Genomic DNA, 18,313 nt, shown 5'->3' with positions numbered 1-18,313 from the left:
AATCAAGTTATTTTTAATATTTCAACAAATTTAATAATTGTAATTTTTATATTTACAAATTTCATTTTATTTTGATGCTTACTGTTATAAGGAAAAATAAATGAAAAATTAAAACGCAATTACTAAGAAAAACTCAAATTTGTAGAACCCATAATTCTGTTTTGATCATCCTAATTGTACCTTTATGCAACTTTATTATTGGCTATCTATATGTTGGTTTCCGTTGATAGATTCTATACAAAAGTAGTGTTCGTTGAGTTGGAGATAATAAATACCCTCAAAAAAGAAAGATAGTTCCAAGTGAGATTTTCTCATATGAATCTAATTATTGTTGAACCTTCCAAGACATTATTTGAATCCTGTGCAAGTTTTATTTTTCTCTCTATCCTTTTCCTACATTTGTTCCAGTCCAGCAGGTTAAAATAACCATTTATTTAAGGATATTACCCACATAAACATGTGTATCAAGAAAGCAGAGAGGTATATAATTATTTCAGAAACAAATTACAACATTCAGTTTTATATATACATATATCAGTTTAATCATTTTTTATATTTCTCCAAGTGATAATGTATGGGTTTGCAAATCAACCTTTTACACGATCTTTGAAATGCATATATTTAAATGTATTAAAATAATTTTTTTTTAATTTGTTCTCGGTTTGAATGCTTTTTTTTCTGAATGAATAATTATATATATATATATATATATATATATATATAACATGAAGATCAACTTCTCAAAATTAAAATAAGACTGAATCAAGACAACAGACTTTTCATACATAAGCTAGGTAACCTTTAAAACATCATTTTATAACAATAATAAATAATTTCAGTCAAACATATACATTATACAGAAATTAATCAATTAGTCATCAGATACCAGAGGTTTTGAAGTATGTAGTAAACAGTCTGTTATTAATTATTACGACCTACTTTGAAATCTCTTGTATCAATTGACTGCTGTATAGAATCACCTATAATAATAAATAATGGTCTTATTCCTCTTAAATTATATACATAATATAATGTTCCTTTGCATATATATGAATTCTGTTTCAAGATGAGAGCGGGAGAGGATAACTCTGATTATATGTACAAGCAAATGACATGTTCGAGAATTTCAAACAGCATATGAGTTGTAATAGGGGCTAATAATTAAATTTAAAAAAAACAAAGGAAAGAAAATGAAAAGAAAAAAAAAGAAAAGCAGGAAAAAAGAAAAGCAAAAACAAAAGCAAAAAAAGAAAACAAAAATGAAGAAAAGAGAAAAGAAAAAAAACAAAAGAAAAAAAGGAAAAAGTAAGAGAAAAGAAAAAGGAAAAGAAAGAAAAGGAAAAAAGGCACTGCATCACCAGAGAAAAGAAATAGAAAGAAGAAGATGTAAGATGTCTACTGAGCATGCAAACACTGTTTAGTTGAAATATTCACTGTTAGTTTTCTGTCATTTTTCTACAGTGATATTAGCAACCAAGAAGCGTGCCAGCATGTTGTGAATGAATTTCATATCTCGTGAATGATGATCATGTTTACAAATAACAATGATTTCTGTTTTTACGTGGATTATTTTTTTTTTCTTTTTTTCATTCCCAGTAATTATCATGCAAGTCATTGGATTCAGAAAAGTAATGAAATGAAACCTCAAGTGAAAATGTTTTTCATCTGAATCCAATGTGAATAAAAATGTTTATCCAGCTGAAGACAATTCTTTTACTTGTTTTCGAAGATAAACTGAAAAAAAGAAAAAAAGAAAAGGATATTAAAAACTTTGCAAAAATTAAATTAATAAACAACTTTTTCTGAAACGGTATAAACAAAATTACATTTTGCAATTTTTAAGATGAGGATTTACAAGGTGCCTTCAATAAGTTTCCAGAATTTTTTGTATAGGCATTTAAAATTGTTGTATACTCTTGAAAATTCAATACATTATTGTAATACAGCTTATGAGATAACTGATAAATATGATTTCAGGTTCAAATGAACAGCAACAGAAGGAATTGGAATACACCCTACTAAAGCTTGACTGTCACAGCTGGTGAATTTCAAAAATGCAGTCTGGACGTGAGGACACTTTAGAAGAATGATATGCAATAAAAATTCTGTTTTAAACTTAGAAAAAATACTACAAAAATTTATGGAATGCTTCAGACTGCTTTTGGACCATCTTGCATGAATAGAGCATTGGTTTTTGAGTGACATAAGAGATTCAAGGAAGGCAGAAAGTCTAAGAGAGATGATGAGGTGAGGTGGAGTAAGGAAATCAGAACACCAGAGTTGATTGACCAAATAAAGAATTTCATGGATAAGGACCATCGTGTGTCTATAGAGATTATAAGTGCAGCTTGATGTCAGTGTGGGAAGTGTACACATAATTATTTGCAAGGAACTGAAGATGCGGAAGATTTGTGCTAAGTTGGTCCCAAAGGTGCTCCATCTTTGTCACAAACTATTTGACCAAGATATGCATCAATACAGTTTCTCACCCTCCCTATAGTCCAGACCTTGCTCCCTGTAACTTTTGATTATTCTCTAAGCTTAAGGAAAAATTTAGAGGCTGCCATTATGAGATAATTGAGGAGATGAAAGAGGCTGTGACAAGGGTCATTGATACGCTCATATGAGATTTTCCATGGTGCCTTCCAGAAGTTGTTAGGATGGTACAACAAGTTAATTGAAGTTGAAGGAGATTACTTTAAAGGGGACTAGAATTTCATGTGTGTACTATGAATAAAAGTAGCCATAAGAAAAATGTCTGGAAAGTTATTGAAGGTACCTCTTACATTACTTTGATCATTTAGACTATTGTTCTCACCTTAGGTATTATTTTCACAATGTTTTGGTCAAGGTAACTGCCAATATTGATCAAATGTGTCTTGTTAGACTCAGGAATCTTTTGGTTAAACTCTGGAATCTGTACAGAATTTCAAATGGAAGCCTTTATTTAATTCATAGGGTAACTTGTTTTCATTCCACCAGCCATGTTTGAGTAGAAATCTTAAGTAATTTGTAATTGTTGTTGAACCTTCAACCTTCAGAAGACAGTCACTTAGAACTGATTATTACTTAGCACTTTTATCTATTATGTTGCAGATCCTTGCAGACAATACTAAGATTACAATTCCAAATTACTTAAAATTTCTACTAATTCATAGCTGACAAAGCAAGAAGAAGTTACACCTATGGATTAAATAAAAAGTTTGTCTGAAATTTTGTACACATTCCAGAGTTCAACAAGACACACTTGAAGGTTGGAGGTTACATCTGCCAAAATATTGTGAGAATAACATTTGATATGAGAACAAAGTCTGAATAATTAAAATACAAATAAAACTGTTCAGAACATTCATTTGATATTTAATGTTTTTAAAAAAAAGATCAGTTTTGAAACTGAGATTTTAATTTAAAAAATCCAAAATAAAAATAAAACATTTCTTTGCTAAAAGTGTGAAAGAGTTTCTTCCACTTTTTCTTTTTGTCTTATGAAATGCATTAATGATGTGAAGAAAATATTTGTAGGCATTAAATCCAGTTAATATTAGAAGAATGCAGAAGGACTTCCATTGTTAAAAATTCATTAACTTTTTTGTTTTTGCAGAGAGAAACCTTCTGCATTGTCATGTGGAATTAATAATATCTTGTATAGTCAGCAAAACCGATTGTTTTCATGTAAGGTTTCTTTTGTTCAACCGAGTTGACAGCAATAAATATATATACAATAACAGTCCTTCCGGTACCAGAAACTCATGATGTCCAAGATTGTTTATATTCCAAATACAAAGCAACGATTTTTAAAAACTTGAGTTCTGTGTGATCACTGGTTCCTCATTTACTAATAAATAATTCTTTGGCTTCCTGCTGGTGTGCTGTATCCACTTTTTTTTCTTGTAACAAAGCACAGGATAAAAACAAATGATTCCTGATTAAAAGGCTGCTACAGAGAATAGAATGTTAGGTTCAAGTTTCAACCAATATCCAAAAACTGGAGAAAACTGCTTTACATAATTTATTGACGATATTTGTGAATAGTAAAAAATAGCAGATTTAGTCTTCCTATCAATTCAGCAAAGATAAAATTCATTTTTTTTCCAAATATCATCCAAAATGGTCTGTCAACGTTTTATTAGCAATCCAACAGTCATCTGTTTTAAAACTCCACAAATGGCATTTGTAAATCTTCATTTTATCAAAAGGATATTTCACATATTTCTTTTGCCTGCATAATATTACTTTATAAAAATTGAAATAAGTCAGGTTCAATGGATTGCTCTGTAATGTCTGTTTCTCAAAGAGTTCAAATGTATTCACAATTATCAGCATAAGTTTTCAATAGAAAAAAGGTCATTTTTTTTTTATTTAATAATGTTTTTGCAATTTGATCATAATAATTGCTCTTAAATATATTTTTATTTCAAGTTTTGTTAAAACCTAACATTGAGGATTGCTTTTTATTTGGACAAAATATTTTGTTTTTCTCCTTTTTATGCAAAATATTAGTACTTTTTATGCCATTAGATTACTACTCCATATATTTTTTTCTCATATGGCTATTGGGAACTGTCCTGTAATAAAAGCTACTTACAAATGTGTAGTCTACTAAAGAGAAAAAAAAAGAAAATTGACAGCACTCCCATGACATTCATGTTATTTGTACAACTTCTTAAATTCGCCATGTTCTCCTTACTGCCAAAACACACGACTCATTCTCCTCTTATCGCAGTTACTCCTCTCATATACAAATTATTTCACATCATATAGAACTCACATTTTTAATGCTTTATACACAGACGCATGGCCAGACACAACTAGTCCGCGACGCATGGCCAGACACAACTAGTCCGCGACGCATGGCCAGACACAACTAGTCCTCGACGCACGGCCAGACACAGCTAGGTAGCCCTCGACACACGGCTAGACACAGCTAGCTAGCCCTCGACACACGGCCAGACACAGCTAGCTAGTCCTCGACACATGGCCAGACACAGCTAGTCCTCGACACACGGCCAGACACAACTAGTCCTCGATGTGGTAAGACACAACTAGCTCTCCATAATGGCTTATCACAACCAATCTTTCATATTCTTTCAAACACAAAAAAATCCGACTAGAATCGTAATTGTCTTCTACATAAAATAACGACAGAATTTCTTAAAAAGTTTGACTTGAATCCTTATTTAAAATTCTCCATAATACAATGAAAACAATTTTCAAAAAGTCTGACTCTCGAATTGTATAGAGAATTCTCAATAACATTCTGATACCAACTGTAAAATATCCAACTATCATCTTATAATTAAAACTTTTTCATAACATAATTCTAACTTTCAAATAGTCTCACTCTCAACATAGTAACATCAACCAAAAATAGCTTGTCTAAAACGAAAAGAAAGAAAATTGACAACATTCACTTTATTATCACGACTTCCTAAATTCGTCATGTTCTTTTCACTATCAAAACACTTGACTCGTTCTCCTTTACAATTTGGCCTTCTTATCACACCCACTCCTCTCATATGCAAACATATTTTGAAAGAACAAAATTGTGTGTACTGTATTGTTGTCTCCCTTCTACTAGTCAGTTATAAGTGATCTCCCTTTAATAGAGAACAGTGACATCAACGGTTCTTTTTAATGATGGCTTTAACTCCTAACTTTATCCTTTGTCTTCATGTTACATGTACAAATTATCATTGGTTTTTGATCAGAAATATTTGCTTTATTAAAATAATCAAATATGTTCTAATATATCCCATATGTATTTATAAATTTGTTGTCAAAAACAATGATTAAATCCAGAACTTAATTTAGGCTGCATTGTTTTCAACAAATACAGCAAATTTCTTTATATTTTTTGTCAATTATCATGGACTGAACAAACTGATCAAATTATGGTCACTCAAACTTTAACAAAAAAGTCAACTTTTTTTTCTTTAAGTAAAAGCACATCCGAGGATCCATTTTTATTTACATTTCTAGGGAACAAATTCTGGTAGTGAACCAGTTCTTGGCATATGTGAGTTGTACTAAAAAACGAGAGTATTGGGAATACACCGCTGTTGAACATATCTCATAAAGGACCCACAGTTTGAAGAATATCTGGGTTATCCATGTCCTTATCTTAAAAGATAGAGTAAAAAACCGACGTCTTTTATTGTTCTTCATAAACATCCAGTGTAAATAAATGTGTTAATCGTACTTGATTTTAGCTTCATCGTATTTATTCAGATAATGGGCATGTTTGGAATAGTTGTTTAATACATAGGCTGCAAGATAGATAGCCATTATTCCAACACTGGTTACTCTGATGTGATACAAACACACAGCCTTATTATTATTCCAACATATCAATCACAGATTGGTTGAAGTGGATTTATAACTGATTCAACAATACTTTTTCTGCAGTGAATTTAAGATCCAATTACACTTTTATTATTGCTGGCATGTATTAAACATTTTTTATAAATCAATTGCTGAAGTATGTTATCAAGCTTGGATGACAGATGGTAAAAAAATCTTTAGTGCATAAAAAGATTTTTTTTTATGTGAGAGTATTCTGGTTTGATGATTTTTTTTCTTGCAAATGTGTTTTTTTTTTTTTGGGGGGGGGGGGTTCTAACTGCATGAAAAAAAAAAAAAAAAACATTACAACCAAAAATGATGGAATATATACCTTGTAATGTTGAATCACATATAGGTGTTTTTAGTTTTTCATATATCATTCTGCAAGAATAAATAAATCCTTTTGTGGTTCTTCTTTGTAAGGATAGAATCCGTTAAAAGTCAAATATATATATATTGATACCCATAACATTAGGGATCATTAAAGTTTGTTTTTTCTTTTATTTTCAAAAGTTTATTATATATATATATATATCTTCTTTTTTTTTTCATACTTTCTGCTTTGAGGTAAACTATAGTTCTGTGATCAGAAAGGAAGGATGAAAGAACTAATAGCTCTTCAACATAAAGTGTTGCTCATAACGCTTATCATGTTTAGAAGTCCCATAAAAGCAGACGTCCATTGCTACAAAAGAGAAACATCTCAAGGCTATTAAACAGACAGAAATAGTTCATAATTAGGAAGTGTGGAAGGAGAGGTTGAATTTAAATGATAAATAATAAAAACAATGATAGCATTTGCCAAAGAAAACAAATAATTGTTCTGTAAAAACAGATAGCTTAAAACATTAGTTTTTTTAATATTAATTGAATATTTATTGAAATTAAAAATTCAATAATGTAAAATATGACTAACATTTAAAAAAAAACATTTTTAAAAAATTATTTAATTATGAAACTAAATCTGCCAGAATGCATCTGAGTTTCTTTGTAAACAGGTAATTTTAATCTTTTGTTGATTATGACTTTGTAACACTTTGAAATTTTAATTTGGAAGCATTTTAATACAAAGTCATCTATGATTTTCTAATTTTTAGCAAATTCTTATGTATTTGAAAGTTTTAGAAGTTATTTACATGCAATGTTTTTTTAAAGATTAAAACAAAATTAATTATAGCTTTATAACAATTTGATTCAATTAATAATTTAATGACCAAACAATACCATAATAATAAAATTAAACTTCCCAAACTAAAAATAAAATGACTACTAAGCAATTACAGAGTATACCTAGTTCATAGTATAATATGCTGGAAAAATGGTGGGAGCCTTCTATCGATCCAATAGATATCTCACTGCTGATGCAATTCTCTATCTATTTAAGAGCCAGGTACGTCCAAGGATGGAGTACTGTTGCCACATCTGGCCAGGAGCTGCTAGAAAAGACTTATCCTGCCTTGATAGAGTTCAAAATAGACTTCATAGCCTCGTAGGGGATGTCCTTTTCTCTTCCCTGCAACCTCTTTCTCACAGAAGAGATGTTGCGAGTTTGTCTTTGCTTTATCGTTATTTTCATGGCATGTGCTCGGCTGAGCTCCAGTCTATGGTACCCCCCCCCCTCGCCAAACTTTCACAAGAAACACTCGTCTAGCAGAAAACATTACTAATTTCCCCCACTCTTTATCTGTGCCTAAACCTAAACGTAGATTCCATGAACAAAGCTTTTTTCATAGAACTGCACACCTATGGAATTGTCTTCTGTTTTCCTGCTTTCCAACTGACTACAATATGGTTGTCTTCAAATCTAACGTAAACAAGTTTTTGATGAGCCGTTCCATATAAGTTAACAAATTTACTGAATTTCCATTACTAATGATTACTATATTGTCCAATTTCTACTGTACACTCTTTAACCCTTATCCTCGAGTGGCATCTTAGCCTTGATAAGTGGTGATGCCTATGTAAAAAAGAAATAAAATAAAAAATAAATAAATCGAAGTTAGTCCCACTTACAATAAGAATAAGCAATTTTCAGTTATATTGGTAAAAATATATTAAGAGAAGATTGTGTTCAGTTACATAAAATATGTAACAAAATTTACTCAACAATAAAAACGCTGTAACTTTAAAGAAAATATCAATCATATGTGAGGCGGATACATTTTCAAACACCTCAAGGAGATTTTACACAATGCTAGGATTTATTGCATATTTTCTTATATTCTCTAAAGTCTATTATATGCTTAACAAGCAATTACAATGAAGGGGGGGGGGGGGGCACCGATACGCAGTTCTTTAAATATGCACATGTGTACATCAGAGAAATGTATGTCTGAAATCATAAGCTTCATTCAGATTATAGTCAGTTTTGTTCAAAATGTCAAAGAGAATGAAAAATTTGATAAAGGGAAATAACTCTTGACTAAACCAAGTATTTTAAATTGCTCACGTACAAAATAAAATAAGGGTAAATGATGAGATCATATGCCAAAACAGAATGTAATATAAAAATTATGTATAAACATATGATCCCCCCCCCCCCCGCCAAACTTCCACAAGAAACACTCGTCTAGCTGAAAACACTATCAATAATTCCCCCCACTCTTTATCTGTGTCTAAACCTAAACGTAGATAAACCTAAAAGTAGATTCCATGAACAAAGCTTCTTTCTTAGAACTGCACACCTGTGGAACTGCCTTCTGTTTTTCTGCTTTCCAGCTGACTACAATATGGTTGTCTTCAAGTCCAATGTAAACAAGTTCTTGATAAGCCGTTCCCCTTTAGTTAACAAATTTACTGAATTTCCATTACTAACGATTACTATATTGCCCAACTGACTACTGTACACTCTTTAACCCTTATCCTCGAGTGGCCCATGGGCCTTGATAAGTGGTGATGCCTATGTAAAAAAAATTTTTTTTAAGTAATCATTTTTGTTTTTATTGCTGACTAATCAAAAATGGTTAGTTTACTTGGGATTGGTATATATATATATATATATATATATATATATATATATATATATATATATATGCAAACTTCTTTCTTTTAATGAAAAAAAGTGACAAATGAGGAAATAAACCAAAATTGTCATACTAATATTTTACTATTTCCTTGAAACAATTTATGCAAGTAATGATGCTGTAATTGACCTTTTTGTTTTTAAGTGGCAATTAGTGGCAACTTAAAATTAAGAATGAAAATATTACTCACGTTTTGAATGTTTTGTGTACTGCTGACCTTCTCGAGAATGGATCTGTTTTGGTATTGTTGCTGTAAAAAAAGAAATTAAAATGCCAATTTATCTTGGATTTATACTGGTAAATAGATTTCATATTTATAAATATCTCTTTTCAAATACATTTTAAAAAATGAGAACAGGTAGTGGACAGAATTAAGGCTTGGTTAGCAAATGGCATACGTATAGATATGTAATCTCCTGAGAGGATATATTCTCAATATTCAAATTAGTTTTATCAATTTTTATAAAACTAAGGGAAAGAAAAAAAATAATAATGAATGTTTTGTTTTGTAATAAACTGACATTAGTTTTGGAGAGGTCAACTTATTTTGAATGTCTTGATTTTGTATGAATGAAAAAAAAAATATTGCTAAAGAAGGGTTAGAAAACTGTTGTGGGCAAGTTTACAGCAAGTATATGTGAAGATGCTCCTACTTCCTATTTACTTACCCCTCCCCCCCCCCTGCCTCCCCCACAAGGGCAGAGTTAGACACAAGGTTGGTTTTTAATGTAGGGAAAAGGCACTCTGGGATAGGAACAAAAATTTAAATTGTCTTAGTCATGAAGGATTTCTCCTCCACTGAAAGACGACAGAAAAGGTGAAGTGTAGCATCAGAATAGATACTATACTGTGATCTTAACCCGAGGATGTTCCTTTTAGTTTTGTGTTTTAAATCAATAAAATGAAATAATTGCCATATGAAAAATATAGTCTCGTTACCAGTCGAAAAAGAGTACTTTGTTTGGGCTCAGTGATAAACATGTGATTTTTAATGTTTTTAATCACATGTTTGAATTTTTTGTTTTAATTTTACTTTAAGTTACTAAAATGAACTAATATAATAAAAAAAAGTTAGTATGCATTATTTAAGCCAGAAAAAAAAATGTTATAATCAGAAATACGTACAGTATTTAAATTTGTTGTGTGCATGTGTGTGTTTCTATATATATTATTGAAAGTCTGGCTATCACATTGATATTGTTTTAGGAATCTTGGTTTGAGAAATTTTAAAATGTTAAAATTAAAATTGGGAATGTTCCTGTTGGTTCTCAGAATAGATTTGAGTAGCTGAGAAATTTTTAAAATAGTAGAAATATGGAAAAGATTTTCAGATAGTGTCCTTGTCAGGTACACAAGACATATATGGAGCATTCCCATCAAGTGGACATTAAGAGTTCTTTAAGAATATCTATATATTATGGAAATAGTTTAACTGGGAGGAGATGGGGTTTGATGCCAAGAGGATGTGCATAAGCTAAAAATGTATTGCCCCCCCCTCCGTTTGTGTAAAACAGTGGATAAAGAAAAAAAGACAATGAATTGTATATTGTTTAATAAAGTATAATCTTGAGATCCAACCCAAAAATTGAATAAAAAATGTAAAAAAATAAACATAAAAAAGGTAATATAGTGTTATGGGTTGGAAGCAAAATGACAAAATGTGATAAATGCTCCTACTAATCTTTAAAATAAAATGATCTGGATTTTTCCTTTCGATCTAAAGTTACAATTGGAAAACAACCAAATGCTTATTTTTTTCAAACTATCAATGATCAAATTATGCATACTTGCAGGGATGCATGTAGAGCATATGGACTACTTGATGATGATAACCAGTGGGATGCTACATTACAGGAAGCATCTACATCTGAATCGACACCTAATTTGAGACAATTGTTTGCCATCATGTTGCCTACTTGTGCAATGTTTTATCCAACACAACTTCGAAATGCACACAAAGAAGCATCTAATGAAGATTTCCTTGTTAGGGACTGCAATCAACATCCTGAGGCTGATATTACATTTTCAGACAACATCTTCAATATGACTAGTTCATATCAAAGATATGACTTATAAAATGAATGATAAAACACTGACAAATTTTGGCCTTACCTCCCTTGATCGATCTAATACACATCCGGAGCTATCAACAGCATGAGCAAGCATCAATTGTTCCGCATGGTATTACACAATTTAATAATGAGCAGATTCATGTTTTCTGTACTGTAGTTAACACTGTAGAAAATCAGCAAGGTGGTCTTATATTCCTTGATGCACTCAGAGGTACAGAAAATACATTTGTTACTAAATTAATTTTTGCAAAAGTTAAGTCAGAAGGAAAAAAGTAGTTGACGTCATTGGGTATCGTCTTCCTGATGGTGGAACAGTTCACTGAACATTTAAATTGACATTATCCTTAATAAAAGATTCTGATCAAATTTACCAAATTGAACAAGGATCAGATTAATCTAAAATTTTATAAAATTGTTCCTTGATCGTATGGGATGAATGTACAGTGACACATAAAAACATATTTAAAATCACTAGATAAAACATTGTGTGATCTTAAAAGATGTAGTATTGTCATGGGTCGCATCATACTTTTAATTATCAGATGAATTTTGACACACGCTTCCTATTGTTCCACATGGAAGTCTTGTTGACAAGCTCAATGCTTGCATTAAATTGTCATATTTGTGGAAGTACATTATCTACAAACGTGCATGTGCATCTTTATAGTGGCCCAATGGCTGATGAGTTTGTCTCTATACTTCTAAAAATAGGTGTTGATAAAATTGCAACAACTGAATATATCAAGATTGTTATTACACCAAGTATTGGATCAATTGTTTCATCACTCATAGAATTTAGCAGTAGAAGTCTACCCAGATATAGCTGAAAACTATGTTCATTTTGAATGGCTAATAGAGAGAGCAATTCTAACTCCTAAAAATGACATGGTACATATCAACAACTGCTTTATGAAATTCCAGGTGAGAAATAAACTTTCAGTTATCTAGATTCTACTTTCAATGATAATCATGCTGTACAATACCCTACAGAAATTTTTTAATTCATTAGAATTACCTGGTATGCCAAAAACAAATTAAAGCTGATAGCTTGATGCCCAATTCTGTTACTCCAGAATCTAGATTTTTCCACAACTATGCAACATGTGTTCAATGTATGCAATCTTATGTGATAGAAGCTATCATACTAACTGGTGTGGCAAAGGGTGAACTGACATTTCTTCCCAGAATAGCGATCATTCCATCAATTTAATTGAATTTAAAAGATTTCAGTCTCCAATTAAATTATGTTTTAGCATGACAAGTTCCAAGGACAATCCTTGGTAGTGGTTAGTCTTGACTTTTCCTTGCTTTAGCCATAGGTAGTGTCATACGGAATGTTCATAGCAGGCGACCCACAATGTCTATACATATTGGTACCAGAAGGTAAATTATCAAAAATTGTGTAGCCAAGAAATCTGTATGAATACCTTTATCCCTGTAAAGGAGGAACCTATCAAATCCATGTTAAATCCTTTAAATTACTGACAATGAAATGATTTCTTACATTTCTTTTGATACTATACTATTTACTTTTTTCATTAAAATCAGCATTTATATTTTCCCTTAGACAACACTGGGACAAGGGTACTGCTAGTATGTTAATAAAAGAGGAACAAAACTATATAAAATATCCACCTGTACTTCGCATGGTAAGTCTGTGATAAACTTGTCGCATTCGTTCCATGTTAATCCGACTGACTTCTGAATGATTGACCATAGGTACGGGGTAATCTTTGCCAATAATACACTTGGCAGTTTTTTGTACACTTTCAGGAGCATTCCAAGGTTCATAGATGTATTTGGCTGGAAAACGCTTCAGAATTGGAAGATAATGTCTGAAAAATAATTTTTTTTAAACATTAAATAAAAGAAAAACATTAATCAAATTAAAATTATGTTACAAAATGAAATCAGTTAATTTGAATATTATAGAAAACTATACTTTCTATTATTTGATTATTATAGAAAACTATAGTTTCTTATTATTTTGTTTTTGATGGGAATGGGGTATTCTACCGGATGCCAAACATTTATTTCAGTCACTCCAACCGAACAATCTTTTTAAGATTCTAATCATTTCTTTGAGTGCAATTGTTTGTATTTGGTTCACCAGGTATATTTGACAGGTAGTTTTTTTTTATTCTTTTTCACGAGACCGATTGCTCCTATAATTACTGGAATGATTATAGGAACAACCGGTCTTGTGAAAAAAAATGTTTTAAAAAATACTTGTCGAATATACACACTGAATATTTTTTTTTAATTATTTTACTTCAGTTAGTCTACAGAGATCAATGGTTCCCTCCTCGAGCTAACACTTGATTCCATTACGATTTAAATTTAGATCCGAAGGCTCTTTTAAGGATAGACATTGTTCCCTTTATGGCTGCTATCTGTATTTAGTTACAGGTCGGTCTTCAATGGATTGCTTCTAAGCATTTCTGAAGATTCGTTTTTGTTAAGACAATTGCTCCTATCACAAGTGGTATAATGTTTATTTCTTTCAGAGACCATATCGTTTTTAGATCATTTTTTAGGTCTTGATATTTTGTTATCTTTTCTCATTCAGCTCTAACAAGGTCAAAGTTATTTGGGATTGTAATATCAATTATGAGCACAGTTCTTTCAGGTTTGTTCTATATTATAATGTCTGGCTTGATGGCTTTGTCTTTTATGTATCTGCCTACCTGTATATCTTTGTCATAGAATACTGTCACTTTTCTGTTTGAACATTTTTACTTTTTTAATTTTCTTCCTTTGAAGATTGTAATGCTGAGTATAGGGCAGCCAAACCAGCTGCCAACATTGCCCTGCTTTTTATTGAAACCAACCGAGAGCTCTTTTTAGTATCCTCGTTGTTCCCTTTGTGCACTTTTACGTGATCTTTAAGGCCACTAGCTGATTGGTACACTTCAGAGGACCAGGAGCATGACAAACTGTAATTCTGTGTTTGTCTTGACTGTTGTTTAGTTTAGAATTTATTTGCTTATATAGATATTTGAGTTTACAAATAAAAAAGGGCTATTTTGAGAAAAGTAATACTGAAAAAATGTGAAAATGCTCTGAGCGGTTGCAAAAACTTGTCCGTCATTGTCATATAAGCAATACATTTGAAATAACTGGTTGAAAGGTTGCTGCATCAAAATGTTGACGGCCTAGGACATCTACAACTCTGGAAAATTAGATGAGGTGTTCTGACAGTCATAAATAATATTAACATTATACATGTCTCTTGCTGCATGTATCTATAATGAAAATGTGCTTAGTATGCTTAATGCATCTTGTTTGTACTTGTAACAGCTATCAACTTGGTCAAGTGAGTACAGCATCTTTAGCCATTATAGCCTACTTTCACAAATCGTGAACTAAATCAAACGATATGACTAGACAATCCTAATTCCATCGTCAAAGACCAACTACTTGTCAATCCAAGGTCGCTTTTAATTGTTAATACTCAACATTTCAACTTCCAACCAGCATGTTTATATCAACCAGATAGAAAGGGAGACTTTGTGGACAAGCTCGTTCCAAGCTGGACCATGTAAGATGGCCTCGGAGGAGGACAGACAGAAAGGTCCAGAGGTTTACTTTTCAAGAGAGATCATGAATTGATACTTAATGCATTAAGGTGCTCAACTGAGCTTCAATCTATGTAAAACATTCAAGGCAAAAACTTGTCTAGCTACAACCATTGCCAATAGTTTCCTACAGAAGATACTTTGGATTCATCCCATTTAGAAGAGAGATAAAGTTTAAGAGCAACTTTCTTTCTTTTAAAAAGATTAAATATATCTACCTCGATTTTAACGATAAGAATTTTGAAAGCAGAAGTGACATGGAAACAAAGAAAATTACCTGATGAAGTCGCCATTCGGATCAATCCTTTTGCCAAAGCCAACAGGGCAGTAGCAATGGAAAAACTGCTGGAAGAAGGAACTGCAAGAGAGCCACATCCACATTCCTGCGTTCACACTCCAGTCAGCATCCAACAGCAACTCTTCAAACACCTATGAGCAAAAAAAAAAAAAAAAAAAAAAACAAGTCTAGTAGTTTATTTAAAAGAATAACAATAATTACAAATTTATATATATATATATATATATATATATATATATATATACACTAGCAGTTCAGCACAGCTTTGCTCGGGCCCTATGTACTGTCCATAACTTTATGTGCACATATATATATATATATATATTAAAAAGTTTGATTCATGTCCAGGTATCATATATCTAAAATTTCAAGTGTTTAGACCCAAAATTGGCAGAGGAGTTTGGTAGAGTCTGCAAAGGTCAGCTCTTTCAACTTTGACCTCTTGGCAGCCAAATTTTCACCCCAAAACTGATTAAAAAGCTTGCTGCATGTCTGAATACCCTTTATGTAAAATTTCAAATGTTTAGATCCAAAATTAGCTGAATAGTTTGCTAAAGACTGCAAAGGTCAAATCTTTTGATTGCAGCCAATTCGGCCCATTTATAGACAAGCACCTAATATTTTCCATCGTGATATACAGTAGAACCCCGGGATACAGCATTAACAATTAGTAACAAAATACAGTACAGAATATAATACACATGTATATAATCAAATAATGTTATAAATAACACCATAAGGTGAGGCAAATATTGTAACCGGAAAAATATTGTATTCCACATCGTAACCTGAAAAAAAAAAAAAAAAACGTATCTTAAGGCCGGGGTTCTACTGTAAGTATATATATATATATATATATGATGATTGCAACGTCTTGTCAGACGAGTGCCACTCCCTCAGACATTTAAAATCCATGAGCCCAAATGCCCGAGGGAGTATCTATACAAATATGATGTTACAGAGTCTTAGCTTTGTACGACAGCTTAGTCTCTCTCTCGGTTCAAAATGTTGAGATCCAGCAACAAGCAAGAGCAAGATAGCCAGCAACAAATTAAACTGCAGACCAGCTTAATGCGGGTAATGGTCTTCCGCTTTATGGTTTTTTAAATCAGAGATTTGCTTCTCCTAGAAAGGTTGCCTTCACCACGGCTTACGGGAGCCCTCTCCACCCCAATACACATATACACACACACACACAAATATACACGGTGGTAGTTGGCTGTTGACCCAGAAAAAGAGTTCATTCGCCCTTTATATGTGTGTGTATACTAGTGTGTGTGTGTGTGTGTGTGTGTATATATATATATATAAACACACACACACACACACTAGTATATGGATATTTCTTAATTAAGGCTTAAAAAAAAGATTTCTGTCATCTCCAATTTTATTGTATATTAAAGTTTTATATTCAATGATATTGTATGTAGAAGATTTATTGAAAAATAGCTAATTTTGAAAATTAATACCACAAATTATTCATTTTTGTTCATCTTTCACCATTCTGGTTTTCTGCATTGCTTTTCTTTTCAGCCTTCAGAAGCTCTATTTTGCAATTGCTTCATAAACAATGTTGCTTACTATTAATGCAAACTTGTTTCAACCCATGATATAAATTAAAATAAAATTCGGTTTTAGTCTTTAACCCATCCCCGCTTGAAACTCATTCAACATCTCTTGGCAATCAATAAAGATTTTGTGCTCAAAGTTATTAACTCTTTATTAACATTTCAATTCTTATTTTAATTTCTATAAATTTCAAATTAGAAATAAAAAAAAAGAAAAGAATAAAGTAAAATATCATATACAATCTATGCCCCTAAATTGCAACCAGGTTTTCTCTTTTTTATCCTCTACTTAGAAACTGTCCTCTTAGTTTCTGGTTTCTGAAACAATTTGAAAAACAAAGAGCAGCTCATATCTAAACACAGGCTTAAATCTGCACCCTTATTGGGTCTTATTTACAACATTTGACAGAACCTCCTGATATTAATTCCCTGTGACAAGGAAGGCCTGATATTTTCATTGCAAACTTTGCTTCCATATAAGCTATATCACTTGAAGAGGTCTTTAGTTACTAGTAACTATCTGACCGAAACATGCTCATGATTGCATACAGTCCAAAAATGGAATTATTGTATATTACAAATTCCAGAGTGGATTGCATATTGGAAATAATGGTAAATAGGAGGACACACAACATATTACTGCTTATGTAAAAACAAAAAGTGTGTGTATATATATATATATATATAACTACTTAATTTACTCACATAAAATTAATATACGAAAGTAGAGATTTATGCATAAACTTTAAGTATTTACTTCAAAAGTACTCAATACGTAGGTAGAGCTAGTTAGTAATTTATAAAATATATATGGCAATTAAGCTACACTGAATATTCCGCGTTTCATCCACTCTATGACTCTTAATAAGAGCCTGAAGAGTCCTAGAGTGGATGAAACGCGTAATATTCAGTGTAGCTTAATCGCCATATATATTTTATAAATGACTATATATATATATATATATATATATGGTCTAACTATGTACATGTCACCAGTGTATTATTTAGACTAAAGCTAGACATAATTATCATTAAACACCATGATAGATCTCCTATCACTGATATTTGTCATTAAAGCTTGTCAAGGAAGTAATAAATAAGAAATAAAAAAAGTACAATGTCTATAACTTACTGAAGGCCGGAGTCATCCAAAACATCTTTTATATTGTTTTCATTTATTAAAAAGGGAAAAAAATGTTTTCTTACATATATTTCAAAGGACAGTATACATTTCTTTGATCATCCATTGATACTTGCAGTTTCATAGTAACACTGGAAACTCAGCTCACAGGGCTAATGTGTAATGATTCTTCAGTTGATCCAATGACAAACTAACACATTCTTTTTTGTTAATTCATCATAACATTGACTGAAAAATGGTTACTCATGGTAACTTTAGTCATGTGGGCTGAGTTTCCAATGTTTTCATGAA

At 31.5% G+C, this 18,313-nt stretch overlaps 1 protein-coding gene across 3 annotated transcripts in view; it reads right to left on the bottom strand.

Annotated features, from left to right (window-relative positions):
• Positions 1 to 1,565: 1,565 nt before the first annotated feature.
• Positions 1,566 to 18,313, bottom strand: part of LOC145277010 (cryptochrome-1-like) — a 63,528-nt gene continuing 46,780 nt past the window's right edge. The window contains exons 9-13 of one of the 3 annotated variants that reach the window (XR_013868078.1): positions 15,293 to 15,444; positions 13,073 to 13,272; positions 9,556 to 9,615; positions 6,674 to 7,027; positions 1,566 to 1,734 (exon numbers count right to left, since the gene is read on the bottom strand). Coding sequence is in view for 2 of the 3 variants with exons in the window: in XM_080128606.1 (XP_079984732.1) it covers positions 1,691 to 1,734; positions 9,556 to 9,615; positions 13,073 to 13,272; positions 15,293 to 15,444 (456 nt within the window). In the remaining variant the exon portion in view is untranslated. The remainder of the gene's footprint in view (positions 1,735 to 6,673; positions 7,028 to 9,555; positions 9,616 to 13,072; positions 13,273 to 15,292; positions 15,445 to 18,313) is intronic. The other 2 variants (XM_080128608.1, XM_080128606.1) reach the window with 2 other exon arrangements.

The sequence above is a fragment of the Euprymna scolopes genome, chromosome 5 (assembly GCF_053919585.1).
Source record: "Euprymna scolopes isolate OS-2025 chromosome 5, ASM5391958v1, whole genome shotgun sequence".
NCBI lineage: Eukaryota > Metazoa > Mollusca > Cephalopoda > Sepiida > Sepiolidae > Euprymna > Euprymna scolopes.
Note: the sequence above shows the minus strand (reverse complement) of the source record. Positions and strands in the feature narration are given on the sequence as shown.